This window comes from Musca autumnalis, unplaced genomic scaffold (assembly GCF_047663935.1).
Source record: "Musca autumnalis isolate F117 unplaced genomic scaffold, ASM4766393v1 scaffold_5, whole genome shotgun sequence".
Lineage (NCBI taxonomy): Eukaryota > Metazoa > Arthropoda > Insecta > Diptera > Muscidae > Musca > Musca autumnalis.
In genome coordinates, this window is record NW_027412088.1 from 20,420,722 (window position 1) to 20,434,998 (window position 14,277).

General features: G+C 32.7%; 1 protein-coding gene and 1 non-coding gene across 7 annotated transcripts in view; one reads left to right on the forward strand and one right to left on the reverse strand.

The window, feature by feature from the left end:
- Positions 1–7,627, reverse strand: part of fra (neogenin protein frazzled) — a 328,294-nt gene extending 320,667 nt beyond the window's left edge. For 4 of the 6 annotated variants that reach the window (XM_073988983.1, XM_073988982.1, XM_073988979.1 and 1 more), the window contains exon 1: positions 6,373–7,620. In XM_073988983.1, the coding sequence (XP_073845084.1) occupies positions 6,373–6,628 (256 nt within the window). In that variant the 5' untranslated portion in view covers positions 6,629–7,620. Of the gene's footprint in view, positions 1–6,372 lie in introns of all 6 variants that reach the window. The other 2 variants (XM_073988981.1, XM_073988980.1) reach the window with 1 other exon arrangement.
- A 6,403-nt stretch (positions 7,628–14,030) lies between these two features.
- TRNAD-GUC (transfer RNA aspartic acid (anticodon GUC)) lies at positions 14,031–14,102 on the forward strand. Its single transcript has one exon. It is a non-coding gene; the product is annotated as a tRNA-Asp (tRNA).
- Positions 14,103–14,277: the final 175 nt, after the last annotated feature.

A 14,277-nucleotide genomic window follows, 5' to 3' on the forward strand; every position in this document is an offset into this window, starting at 1 on the left:
ATACCGTCACTATTTATAATCATTTTAGCTAGTTACAAAATAAAATAAAAATAGTGAAGCTAAAAAACATTAAACTCACATTAAAGAATATTTCAGAGTTTATAAAAAACTTCTACCTGTTCTGCAGAGAAGAACATTCAAGAAGTAGTGCATGAAAAGTTGTAGTAAAATAAATTGCATCAGATCAGACCAGCAGTAAACATTTATTGAACATTAAACAAGTGCGAAATGTCTATCCTCTATTCCAAATGTACAGGTCAGGTAGAAAAGACAACTACTGAACACATACTGAGTAAGGCAGAGGGACAGACAAACAAAATGCAGAGATGTCTATCTTGAAAACACATGTTCAAATTTCACTATTTTAGAAGTTTTGTACAACACACACACCATATTGCCAGCTTGCTAAGGTGCCTAATAGCTATGAGTAAGAAAAGTGGAAGTACTTACGATGATAAGACCACAACATATTGTTCCCAGAATGTGTATTGATTATTTGTAATGGTCGTTCATAAGTAGAGCTGAACGAAAATGTCTACTTATTTTTAGTTTGCAGGAGAAAGGACATGTGTTGCAGCAGAGACTACTAATTGTGTTATGCTGCTTCTTCTTCCTCTGTTTGTTTGTTGTGAAACAGGTAAGAAATTGTGTAAATATAAGCCATAATAAATTTTTGATTTTTATATTTCAAGAGATTTGTTGAAAATTACATTTCATAAGAACCATGGGGGATTAACTACATCTTTGGTTTTGTTTAATTAGATGAACTCGAAGAAAGTAATTTTATATGATGGTAAGGGAGTACCGAAGTCATTTATGTACACAGAGAAAATAAGTGGACCTAGAACAGATTCTTGAAAAAACATGGCGAAGATACTGTTTCGTTAAGTACAACTTGTTGTATACGCGTGGTAAGATACGACTGTAATTTCGAAGCATTATCTAAGGCGAAATATAAAAATCTGCTTTTTTATATGTATACAATGTAGCAAGCTAATCCCCTCCTCATCAATTGAGTCTCTTGAGCTGCTTTATCAAAGGAAACGCAGCTCTTGATGTATACATGTTTCATAAGAAAAATATTTTTTGAGCGGTGTTGGTATAACGAAAAATGGACCCAATTATTCCTTTGACCGACATGACCCGGTTCTTTGTACCGGACTGACCAAAAACCAAGAACGTTTCAGCCAGCGGCGGCCAAGCCTATGTTGCTACAACAACAACATAATCCTTCCCTATTGCAAAAATACCAAATGGACCTGGTTTTCGGAACATTCGGTTCATCATTGAGAGAGGTACGAGCCATTAAAAATAACTTTGAAAAATCCGCGAGAGTCTAAAAATAATTTTAAAAATTCCACTAGCCTTTAAAAATTATTTGAAAAAATTTAAGAGCCCTTAAAATTATTTGAAAAAATCCAAGAGCTTTTAAAAAGTGTTTTTTAAAAATCCAAATAGATCAGTAGTGCGATTCTCTAACACATTTATTGAGTTAACGACAAAAATCGGTAAAATTAAAACCCAAAATTATGAATGAAAAGTTCAAGTTAAAGATGACAACACTCTTGCTATCGGTAGAACTTTACGACTGCTTTTTATTCGTCGCTAACTTACCGAAAACATCGGTAATTACCGAAATTATAAGCATTTTAATTTTACCGACAATTGTCGGTAACTCAAATAATGAGTTAAAGAATCGCACTACTGGTTTTCGGGACATTCGGTTCATCAGTGAGAGAGGTACGAGCCATTAAAAATAAATTTGAAAAATCCGCGAGCCTTTAAAGATCATTTTAAAAATTCCACGAGCCTTTAGAAATTATTTTAAAAAATCCACGAGTCTTAGAAAATTATTTTAAAAAATCCACGAGCCAGAGAAAATTATTTTAAAAAATCCACGAGCATTAGAAAATGATTTTAAAAAATCCAAGAGCCATAGAAAATAATTTAAAAATCCTCTAGCCTTTAAAATCATTTTAAAAATCCCTACAAAAATCATTTGAAAAAATCCACGAGCCTTAGAAAATTATTTTAAAAAATCCACTAGCCTTAGAAAAGTATTTTAAAGTATCCACGAGCCTTAGATAATTATTTTAAAAATTCCAAGAGCCTTAGAATATTATTTTAAAAAATCCACGAGCCTTAGAATTGTTTTTTAAAAATTATTTGAAACAATTATTATTTTCAAGAGTACTTAAAATTATTTGAAAAAATCCAAGAGCCTTCAAAAATTATTTTGAAAAACCAAAGAGCCTTTAAAAATTATTTGAAATAATCCAAGAGCCTTTAAAAATTATTTGAAATAATACAAGAGCCTTTAAAAATTATTTGATAAAATCCAAGAACCTTTAAAAATTATTTTAAAAAATCCACGAGCCTTAAAAAATAGTTTAAAGTATCCACCAGCATTTAAAAAGTATTTTAAAAAATCCACGAGCCTTAGAAAATTATTTTAAAAAATCCACGAGCCTTTAAAAACTATTTTAAAAAATCCACGAGCCTAAGAAAATTATTTTAAAAAATCTACGAGCCTAAGAAAATTATTTTAAAAAATCCACGAGCCTTTAAAAACTATTTTAAAAAATCCACGAGCCTTAGAAAATTATTTTAAAAAATCCACGAGCCTTTAAAAACTATTTTAAAAAATCCACGAGCCTAAGAAAATTATTTTAAAAAATCTACGAGCCTAAGAAAATTATTTTAAAAAATCCACGAGCCTTAGAAACTTATTTTAAAAGATCCAAAAGCCTTAGAAAATAATTTAAAGAAAAACCACGAGCCTTAGAAAAATATTTTAATAAATCCAAGAGCCTTAGAAAATTATTTTAAAAAATCCACGGGACTTAGAAAATTATTTAAAAAAAAATCCACGAGCCTTCCAAATCATTTAAAAAAATCTACGGGCCTTACAAAATTATTTTAAAAATCCACGATCCTTAGAAACTTTTTTTTAAAAAATCCACGAGACATAGAAAATTATTTTAAAAAATCAAAGAGATTAGAAAATAATTTAAAAATATATACAAGTATTTAAAAACATTTTAAACAATACACGAGCCTTACAAAATTATCTTAAAAAATCCACGAGCATTAGAAAGTAATTTTAAAAAAGTCCACTAGCCTTAGAAAATTATTTTAAAAAATCCACGAGACTTAGAAAATTATTTAAAAAAAATCCACGGGCCTTAGAAAATTATTTTAAAAAATACACGAGCCTTTAAAAATTATTTTAAAGAATCCACGAGCCTTTAAAAATAATTCAAAAAAAATCCACGGGCCTTAGACAATTATTTAAAAAATCCCAGAGCCTTAGAAAATAATTAAAAAATTATTTGAAAAAATTCAAGAGCCTTTAAAAATTATTTTTTAAAAAATTTCAAGAGCCTTTAAAAATTATTTTTTAAAAAATTTCAAGAGCCTTTAAAAGTAATTTTTTAAAAAATCCAAGAACTTTAAACTTTATTTTAAAAAATCCACGAACCTTTAAAATCACTTTAAAGAATCCAAGAGCCTTAAAAAATTATTTTAAAAAATCCACGAGCCTTTAAAAATTATTTGAAAAATTCCATGAGCCTTTAAAAATTATTTAAAAAAACCCACGAGACTTACAAAATTATTTTAAAACTCCACGAGCCTTAGAAATTATTTAAAAAATCCACGAGCCTTTAGAAATTATTTGAAAAAATCCACGAGCGTTCAGAAATTATTTCAAAAAAATTCACGAGCCTTTAAAAATTGTTTTAAAAAATCCACGAGTCTTTTGAAATTTGTTTTAAAAAATCCAGGAGCCCTTAAAAATTCTTTTAAAAAATCCACGAGCCTTAAAAATCAGCCTTTAACAAATTTTTAAAAATTCCACGAGCCTTTAACAAATTTTTAAAAAATCCACGAGCCTTTAAAAATTATTTGAAAAAATCCCCGAGCTTCTAAGATTATGAAACAAATTTCCTTTACCGACAGTTTGCAATTTTTTTTTTAAATCTTAATTTTCTATTAATAGCCGACCTTCGGCCGGGAATTTGAGACTTTCTCCTATGGACAGGAGCCAATCTCGGGAACGGGAACAACATTTTCTTTAAAATTAAATTTTTTCTCTAAGAAGCCAACCTTTAACAAGGGATTTTTCGGAAATTCAGAGGCCCATATCTCGGGAAGTATACATTTCCCCAAAATGCAACGTTGGAATCTGCATAAAAAGCACTATCTGTGGTAACTATTTCACTATTTTTCCGAATACTGTCGGTAAAGGAGTCCGGGTGACTTTTAATCCTCGATATTTTAAAAATAATTAATTAGCCTTTATTATTAATTTAATTAGTCTGCTCTGTTATCCCAGGAGCACTGATTTGCTCCAGAAAAAAATTACATCGCCGTATCAAGGGTAGCGAGTACTACGTTGTAATAAATTCAAAAAAAAAGGTGATCTTAAAGGGCGTTTATGCTAAAAAATTTGAAATTTTTTGTGGGCGGTATCCGAAGGAGTGCACCGAAATAATCTATATTCGAACTTCATCCACGCCTCGATGAAATATATGTTGATGATTTGTGGGAGAGGTGACCAAAGAAGTGGAACGATTTGGCCCAAATTCGAACTTTAAATTTGGCAAAATAATACAAGGTGTAAAGTGTGAACCAAATCGGTTGATCCGATCGAGAGTTATCGTGATCACCAGACAGACAGAGAGACGGACAGATCGACTCCACGTTGTCTGAAACAGATTTCGCCCTAACATACTGCAAGTCCTATACCATTAAAATGGTCCTAGTCAGCTACAAATAAGATACCTTAAGGTCAGAATTTACATACATATTTGAAACTAATTTTAAAATAAGCTAGAAAAAAGGTTAGTGAGCTGGTACTGGTGCAAGAGAATAGCCGGACGCACGGTGGTCGAGAGCACTGATCTAGCGGCGCAAAATTCATAACTTGCAAACGAATTGAGATACGTCACTGAAATTTTGCACAAACTCAGCTTGTACCTGTGGGTAATAATAAGCCAAATATGAACAATATCGGCTAATGTTTTGGTATAGGCCCCATATAACGGTACCTTCCGATTTTCGGTATTTTGAGGATTTAAGCCACAATTTCATAGCAAATTAGCTGTAATTTGGTACTTAGGGTTCCTAGTAGTCACAGAAAATTTTTACCAAAAATTATGAACATAGGTCCACGTTTTGATATAGCCCCCATGTAATCGTACCTCCCAATTTAAGGTATTTTGAATATCATGACCACATTTTTAAATCAACTTGGCTGTAATTTTGCATTCCGTGTTCTCACTGCGTATAAAATCTTCTTGCAAAACATTTTCAATACGGATTTATGTTTCGATGTAGCCCCTTTTATGGTACCCCCGATTCGTTGAATGTTTACTTGTTAGCCCATATTTAATTACATATTTAGCTATAATATGGTACTATAGTGTCTCCGGGGGTAGAACTCCTCCTTGCAAACATTTCTCAAGATAGGTCCATATTTTGATTTAGCTCCCATACAAATGCACAGCTAAATTTGTATGAATTTCATGCAAGATCCCTTATTTTTAAAGTGCAGTCATCAAAAGAATTGCAAATATTTGCAGCCCGAATGTGGTTATTCAGTATCCAGAGAGTCCAATTTCATTCCCCAAAAAATAATCGGACCTAAGTTCGGCTAAGTTTACAAGATGTACTCTATGGAACAAGCGCGTACAACCCATAAAAAGACTAAAAAATTGAATTTTTTGAAAATTTGTTGCTATATAACTAAGTACCTCCAGACCACAAACTAATTTTTATAATTTAAATCACACCTTCTGCTATTAATTAAAAATAAATCTTGTCCATTTTCATTACGAATTTATTTAACATTTAATCAAATATGAAGTTAATTTTTTGCAACAATTTTTTAAAATCTGATGCAACAAAAACTCTTGTATTTGATAGTGAATGACTGCGTGAATATTTACAACAACAAAAATGAAAAAGCAAAATCTTTGTCTGCGAAGTGTCTGTAATCGATACAATGGAAAATATTTCGCAATTTTATAGTTCGATTTTTTGGTGGTTTCGACCAGTGTGGGACGGCAAAAGTCGGATTACACGTGTATTTAGAATTTTCGTTTTTTATTTTTATAGGGCTTTCTTTCACCTTCGGAAAGATATTATAGTTAGTATAGGCAGGCCTGCAAACGTATATTCTAAGAACAATTTCTTCTCGGGAATTCTTAATTTTCTTCAGTAAAAATTAAAAATTACACTTTTAAGAAAATCAATGCAAATTGTGGCTAATCAGAAAACTCACTACCAACATTCGTGTCCCCTTTTTAAAGTGGAACTACACAAAATCGTAAGCCACCTAATCATTTTTTTTTCTAACTTCCAACTTACCTTGACTTGCATTGACGAAATCGGCACCAAATAAAATACAGGAAACTGCTACAACTAAAAACGCCTTCATGTTGGATGAAATGTTATTAAATGCCGGTCGATGATGAATTCCAAAGGAATTTTGACGTTTAATTGTAACACACTTTCTTTTTTCTTTGAGGGATGAGCAGCAGCTGTATGATGAGGACGACAAGGATGAAAAGGATGAGTTAAGGGTAATTCCAATTGTGGTGCCGCCGTTGTTGAGATTATCCATTTTTGTTAGTTATAAAATTTGTTAGAGTAATGTTTAAGAAGACAGGGAGGGAGGGGATGTAACTCTAGGACACATTTACGATATCATTTTGCTTTTTGTTTTCTTTTATTATTCAAGTTTGCACTTAATTTTCAATCTTATTTTAACTTTTCATATCTTTCTAGATATTTTCCGTTTCGTTGCTTTCTTCGTTCTTTTATTAACTTCCTTTTTTATGTTTTGTAATTAACGATGTTTTTCTGTATTGCAGGAAATACGTTTTTTGCGTCTATGCCTCTTCCTTATTTGCAACGAAAGGCCTGCTTTTCCGCTCACAAAAATTGACAGTTAAAGCCCCGTTACGTTTACGGGGTTGGCAAAAGGATTGTACGAAAACATTGAACCGGAAATAGAATAATTGTGCTATTCTAATTTTTCTTCTTTTCTCTGACAACCGTTCCTTTTTTATTCCATCATCTTCACTAATTTTCTTCCTTTGACTTGCTTTTTGTTTTTAAACATTTACAAACTCCTTTTTTCACCAGCACTTTATGAATTGAATTTTTCCAATTGAACTTATTTCACACTCTCTCGCGCTCCATTCTATACACATATTTTTGACATTTTTGCTATGCCTTTTTGTTTTCCTTCTTTTATTCTATTTCACACTCCTTCTTGTGCAATTTCTCCTTCTTTCATAGCTTTAACAGACTTTAACACAGAACAAATACACAACACTTTTTGTTTTCTTTCGCTTCCAGACGAAGATTAAAGTAGTTATTATTTTCGCATTATTTGTTTTTCGTTTCCTTTTTTGAAAATTCTTTCAATTTTATGTGCAATTATTTATTTATAATTTTATTATCTTTCATATTTTTTTTTTCAAATCAGAACATTACAGTGGTTTTTTCATTTATCTTTCAATAATAAATCCTCGGGCGCACGAACTCACAACAACAAAATTTCAAAATTCCGCTTTCCGTACTTCGACTTTACTTCGTGAGATATAATAATATAATAAATTCGTAAATTCGTGGAGTGCGCGAAGTTTGGTTTTGTTTTCCTTTGTTTTTTACTCTCTTTCCATTTTTGTACTCTCACTCTCCCACAGACAGGGATGCCATGTTGGTAGTTTTCCCGCTACATGTGGTGATTTTTGACGTATAAAAAACAGTTTTTAGGAGATGTATCGATTTTTTATTTTAAATCGCTACAGTAGTCTTTCGCATTGTACTGTAGAGTAAACGAACAACATCCAGTAACAATTTGTACAACTTTAGAGTAAACGGACACACATAATTTCTGTCGTTTTTACACATTTTCGCAGTGTTTTTTGGTCTTAGTCAGTAGAAATTTGTGGTGGTTTGTAACACAACTTTTCTGTAGCGATTTTTACCTCGGAACAGTTGGCATCCCTGCCCAACCGATTCCATTTTTTACTCTCACTCTCTCACCGAAGCAAAAACAATGCACGCTTCGTGCGGTTATCATTCTCTTTCAAATAACCGGTACTCACAAAAGAACTCTGACGAAGTAAACAATAAAACAAAATGGAAGATAATGAAGGAGCGACGAAAGCAAGCCGTAAAGAAGAGAGCAGAATTAAAACAGAAACACAAAAAGTGTTGATAATTTTTTTGATTTTTCAAAATCGGGAAAAGTCGCATTCGATTTACTAGGCGTTTACACCAGACAGTTTGTCTTCAAGTAGAACTTTGATTTACTAACAGATACGTACATTTGTCGACTGTCTTCTAGCTTTCCATCATTTTTTCATAGACAGTCGGGATAGCAAATTTTTGAAATGTGTTGAAAACAAAAGAACATGAACAAAATATGTGAAAGGAAAACAAAAATAATAATACGTCTACATATAATCAGATTTAACAAACCCACTGGGTTTCAAACGTCAACTCCATTCTGTATACGTCAAACAAATCCTTATGAAGATGGTTAATAGTACGGTTACACTAGAGTTTTTTGCCGGGTTAACCCACTTCTTGCTTACCGATTTATTTGACGTTTGCGCTATGGAACTGACATTTGAAATCCAAACCCACTCGGTTAATCCGGTTAAGTGTAACCGGGGTATACGCCGGCTAAAAGCTATAATATAAACAGGCTCTAAATCGACGATTTTCATTCATAATTTTACAACTGTTTTTGCAGTTGTCGGGACGCCTATGTCATTCAGGCAAGTTTTAGGTTTTTGACAATCAATACATGTACTCAACTGTCTTGTCATGTATAATAGGGTTATGACATTTTTACAACCTCATATCCCTGTATCATAGCGTGATGATTTTTTACGTTAGATTACATAAAATCTTAATTATAATGTGATTTGATAAAAAAGCTTTAAAATGTTTTTTTTTCAGAACTTTTAAAAAAATTGTTAAGTCACTGTAAGCCGATATTTAATCAAAAACAAGGTATAGGGCATGACCTATACACGGTCGGCCAATAAGCCCAACTGTATTGCGATTCTCTAACACATTTTTTGAGTTAGCGACAAAAATCGGTAAAATTAAAACGCAAAATTATGAATGAAAAGTGCAAATAAAACTTGACAACACTCTTGCTATCTTGCTTACCGAAAAACATCGGTAATTACCGAAATTACAAACATTTTAATTTTACCGAAAATTGTCGGTAACTCTAAAGCTGAAAACACATCCAACGTTTGATTAAAGTTTTGTGCTGGGCGTTGAGAAAAAAAACAACAACAGGGCGACGCCGACACCAAAGTCCAGCGTTGATATATTTGCCGGCATATATTTCAAATGAATTTGAATTTTTCGGCATCATGCCGAACAGTGTAAAAACGACACAAAACTTTAACCAAACGTTGGATGTGTTTTCAGCTTAAAAATGAGTTAGAGAATCGCAATACTGATTATTATGTTTGTTGCATGGTACAATAATGTATAAGGTAGTCCCATGGTGGAATAAGAAGGTGTTACATCAAATCATACCAAACTTCAAATTTGGTCACAATAATGTATTTTCCCTGTTCCCGTACTTTATAAAGTGGTAAAAGTCGTAAAAGTTTTAAAAGTCGTAAACGATTGTCATATAAATTTTGTATACGGTAACGCAAAATGTGTAAAAGTGGTAAAAATTGTAAAAACTTTTTAGTTCTGGAACAGAGCTATTATTGAGAATTGCTTGTTTACATTTTTGCTGTGTTCCAGAACTAAAAAGTTTTTACAATTTTTACGACTTTTACACATTTTACAAGAAAACCCGTTCCCGTACACAAAAAAGTTGTAAAATGTTCACTTCTCTTTCAACAAAAATGGCGCTGAATGACGCTCTCTTTAAAAACTTTTTACTCGACAAATTTGAGCGTGTAAAAAATAGTAACATAGATGCCGGCGTCTGATTGGCTGTTACGCCGACGTTGACATTTGTTCCAGCTTTTTTGACGTTTTTTCCATTTTTGAGTTCCCGAACTTTTAAAAAAAAAAACTTTGTAGCTTCGTTCCCGTACTTTTTAATAGTAAAACTCGTAAAAGAGAGAACTGCAAAAAATTTGTTTTCACACACAAGTTTTTTGAAATAGTTCGGGAACGGAAAAATGGAAAATACGTCAAAAAAACTGGAACAAATGTCAAAGTCGGCGAATCAGCCAATCAGACGCCGGCAACCATGTTACTATTTTTTTACTCGCCCAAATTTGTCGTGTAAAAAGTTTTTAAAGAGAGCGTCATTCAGCGCCATTTTTGTTTAAAGAGAAGTGAACATTTTACAACTTTTTTGTGTACGGGAACGCTTTTTCGAGTAAAATGTGTAAAAGTCGTAAAAATTGTAAAAAGTTTTTAGTTCTGGAACACAGCTTGTGTGACAACAATTTTGCTCTCTTTCTCTCTTTTACGAGTTTTACTATTAAAAAGTACGGGAACAAAGCTTTTGTATGTGTTTTTATTCACAATAATGAATTTTGGCAACTAGTGTGATAACCAGCTGTTTTTGCCGCGGTACCTCATGGTACAATTACAAAGGTAGATGCCTCAGCCCAGCTGATCGAATCTAAAACGGCCTATTCTGTCAAAAGAAGGTTTGACATTTTTACTGTTGTTGACATTATGCAGTTATAAAGGTAGATGCATCGGTGAATTGTTCCAACAAAAAACTGCTTTAACACGATATGTATCTTACACCCCGTTTATATATAACCGGATTTAACAAACCGACTGGATTTTAAATGTCAATTCCATTAGTCCCGGGCCACACTACAGTAATTTCACAGAAATTTTGATATGAAATTATGCGTCTCTAGATCGACGTCCATAGTAGAGTAAGATCATAAAATTGCTGTAGTGGGGAATTCGATTTAAGAACACCTAATTTCATGAAATTTTTTAATGAAATTCACGCTAGTGTGGACCGGGACTTACTTATATTTCAAACAAATCCTCATAAAAAAGGTTAACCCTGCAAAAAGATCTGATATAAACAGCATATTAAAGTTGAAAACAATTACAAGAAATTTTATTCGTGTGGCTAAATAAAATTGTTGATTTTTTAATATACTGTAATACTTGCGAATGAACGACTTGTCAAGTGTTGACAAATATTTAAATTTGTTCTAAAAATACGGGAACAGAAAAATTAAAAATATTGTAACATTTCTAGCTGAAATGTCGCCGTAAATCGGATGACTGCAATCACGATATGTTAGATCAGCCAAACTTTTCAAGTAGAAGATTAGAGAATGGAATTTCACATACAATCACATACACAATGTAGACAAGAAATTCACAGTAAATCATTATTGTGAGCAAATTTGACGTTTGATGTAACACCTTCTTATTCCACCATGGTTTGTTGTCAAAAACATTATTGTGATTTAAAGTACAAAGAAACTCAAATCGTAATAATGTAAAATCTATTATATTTGTTGTCTGGACACTATAGGGAAAAATAGACCCTCAGTTTATTATTTTGAAAGACCTACAACAGAGCTATATTTCCTCTCTCAGTATTATTGTAATCGCTTCATTTTTACTAAATGGATAGATATTATACTCCGCTATTATAATACATTTTAAAAAGTGCGCCAAATCTAAAAAACCTAAAATATATCGTGTAAAGTACCCATTACCAAGTAAGCTTCGTTCCAGAACTAAACAGTTGTCACATATTTTTCACCAAAATGCATTCCCGTACATCAAAAAAGTAGCAAAATGTTCACTTCTCTATGAACAAAAATGGCGCTGAATATCTTTCTCTTTAGAAACTTTTTATACGACAAATTTGGGTGAGCAAAGGTGTGCAACATGTTTGCCGACCTCTGATTGGCTCACACCCCGACTTTGACATTTGTTCCTGTTTTTTGACGTTTCTGTAATTTTGGAGAAAAAAAGCACAACTTTCCATTGAAAGTTTTTTAATTTGTTTTTTTTTTTTTTAATAAAAACTTTTTTGACAGCTCACAGTATCCATCAGCTGGTTTGATTTGGGTACCTGTATGATTGTGCCATGATCTAACAAAAATAGTTTGTTTAATGGGTACTTTACACGATATGTTATTTTACATATGTGTTGTCACTTTGCATATAAATTTTGTAAATAAAAAATGACAACCCATATGTAAAAAAACATATCGTGTAAAATACCCATAAGATATCAATTCCACGGCATTGTCCCTGTTTATACAGGGAAAGTTGATGGGAAAGAAAATTGAGTTTATGGGCGAGGGAGTAGAGAGGAATAAGAGGGGGTACACACACCTCTGTACTGGCAAATTCTGTTTTGTTTCGTTTTTCTTCGTATACAACCTGAAGTTGGCAGCAGATTTGTATTTGCATTTTCTTTCATTTTATTTTCTCTGTCGAGAAACAAATAACAGCGGAGACAGTTGAAAAAAAAACAAGTAAGAAAAGCGTTAAGTTCGGTCGGGTCGAACTTTTTATACCCTCCACCACAAATTTCAGCTATTTCGGTGGATTAATGTGGCCACAACCTTCAAAATACCGAAATTCGGAAGGTACCGTTCTATGGGGGCTATATGATGGCGTGGACCTATACCTACAAATTTCTGGGGGAAAGTTTTATACGCCTAAAGAAGACTAAATACCAAATTTCAGCCATCTCTGTGTGATAATGAGGCTAAAACGTTCAAAATATCGAAAATCGGGAGATATAATAATACAATATATGGGGGCTATATCAACACGTGGACCTATATAAAGATTTTATGGTAGAAATGTTTCTTAGCCTCTGGAAACACAAAATACAAAGTTACAACCGATTCTTTGGTCAAATGGGTCAAATACATTCAAAATATATTAAAATGACGCGTACTTTATAAGGGGCCTTATATGGGGGCTATACCAAAACGTGGACCTATATAACCCAACTTTGGTAGGAATGTTTTCTGACCTCTGAAGACACAAAATACCAAATTACAACCAATTCTGTGGTCAAATGGGTCTAATACATTCAAAATATATTAAAATGACGCGTACTTTATATGGGGCCTTATATGGGGGCTATACCAAAACGTGGACCTATATAACCCAACTTTGGTAGGAATATTTTTTGGCCTCTGGAGACACAAAGTACCAAATTACAATCAATTCGGTGATAAAATGGGCCAAATATCTTAAAAATTCCTTCAAATGACGACGCGTCACGCGTCATTTTGTATGGGGGCTATACGAAAGCGTGGACCTACATAGCCCGTTTTCAATACCAAAAGTCCTACGTAAATATAACATATTTTCCCAAAATTTCATCAACCTACGTCAATACGTTCGGACGCTAGAGTGATTTCCACAGACGGACAGACAGACAGACGGACAGACGGACGGACATGGCTATATCGATGTAGAATTGCACGCTGATCAAGAATATATATACTTTGTGGGGTCTACAATGATTATTTCGAGTAGTTACAAACGTAGTGACAAACTTAATATACCCCCATCCTATGGTGGAGGGTATAAAAACATTTGGAGGAAAACTATTTTTTTAAGCAAAAACAATTCGAAATATGTGGAAATATCAAAATTAAAATGCAATTCAAGGGTTCCTTTAATAATTAATTGTTTATCACACACGTCCGTTTTTACTTTTCATTACAATTTGAAGAAGAATAAGAAAAATTATAAAATTGACACAAACATGATTTGCGTGTCTAAACAACAAGGAAATTTTAAAAGAAACTGAGAAGAAAAATTTTCTTTCCAGTTTGAATGTCTAAACACGGTCATTGAACCAGAGTTTTATTTTTGACATGTTGATAAAGACGCCGAAGTTTGGATAAGGTAAGTTTTCGCGATTTTTTGTGTAAAAATGAATGCAACACTGTTTTTGTGGTGAATTAGGTGAGAACTCAATGTTAATCACTGTAAATATAAGAATATACAATGTGTTGCGTTGGCTATATAGCCATTTAACAGAACGTACGTCAACATCCTCGATAGTATAGTGGTTAGTATCCCCGCCTGTCACGCGGGAGACCGGGGTTCAATTCCCCGTCGGGGAGAAACGACAATTTTTCTTTTTATATTTTTTTCAATTGATATAGAAATTCTTATTTTCCAATGATTGTGTTGCATAATTAATGTACACCCAAAATCCTAAAAAAAAGTTGACGGCCTGCGAAATTCTCACATGTAGGGAGTCATTGTCCCTTGCCATGAATCAGTAAAATAAAAACT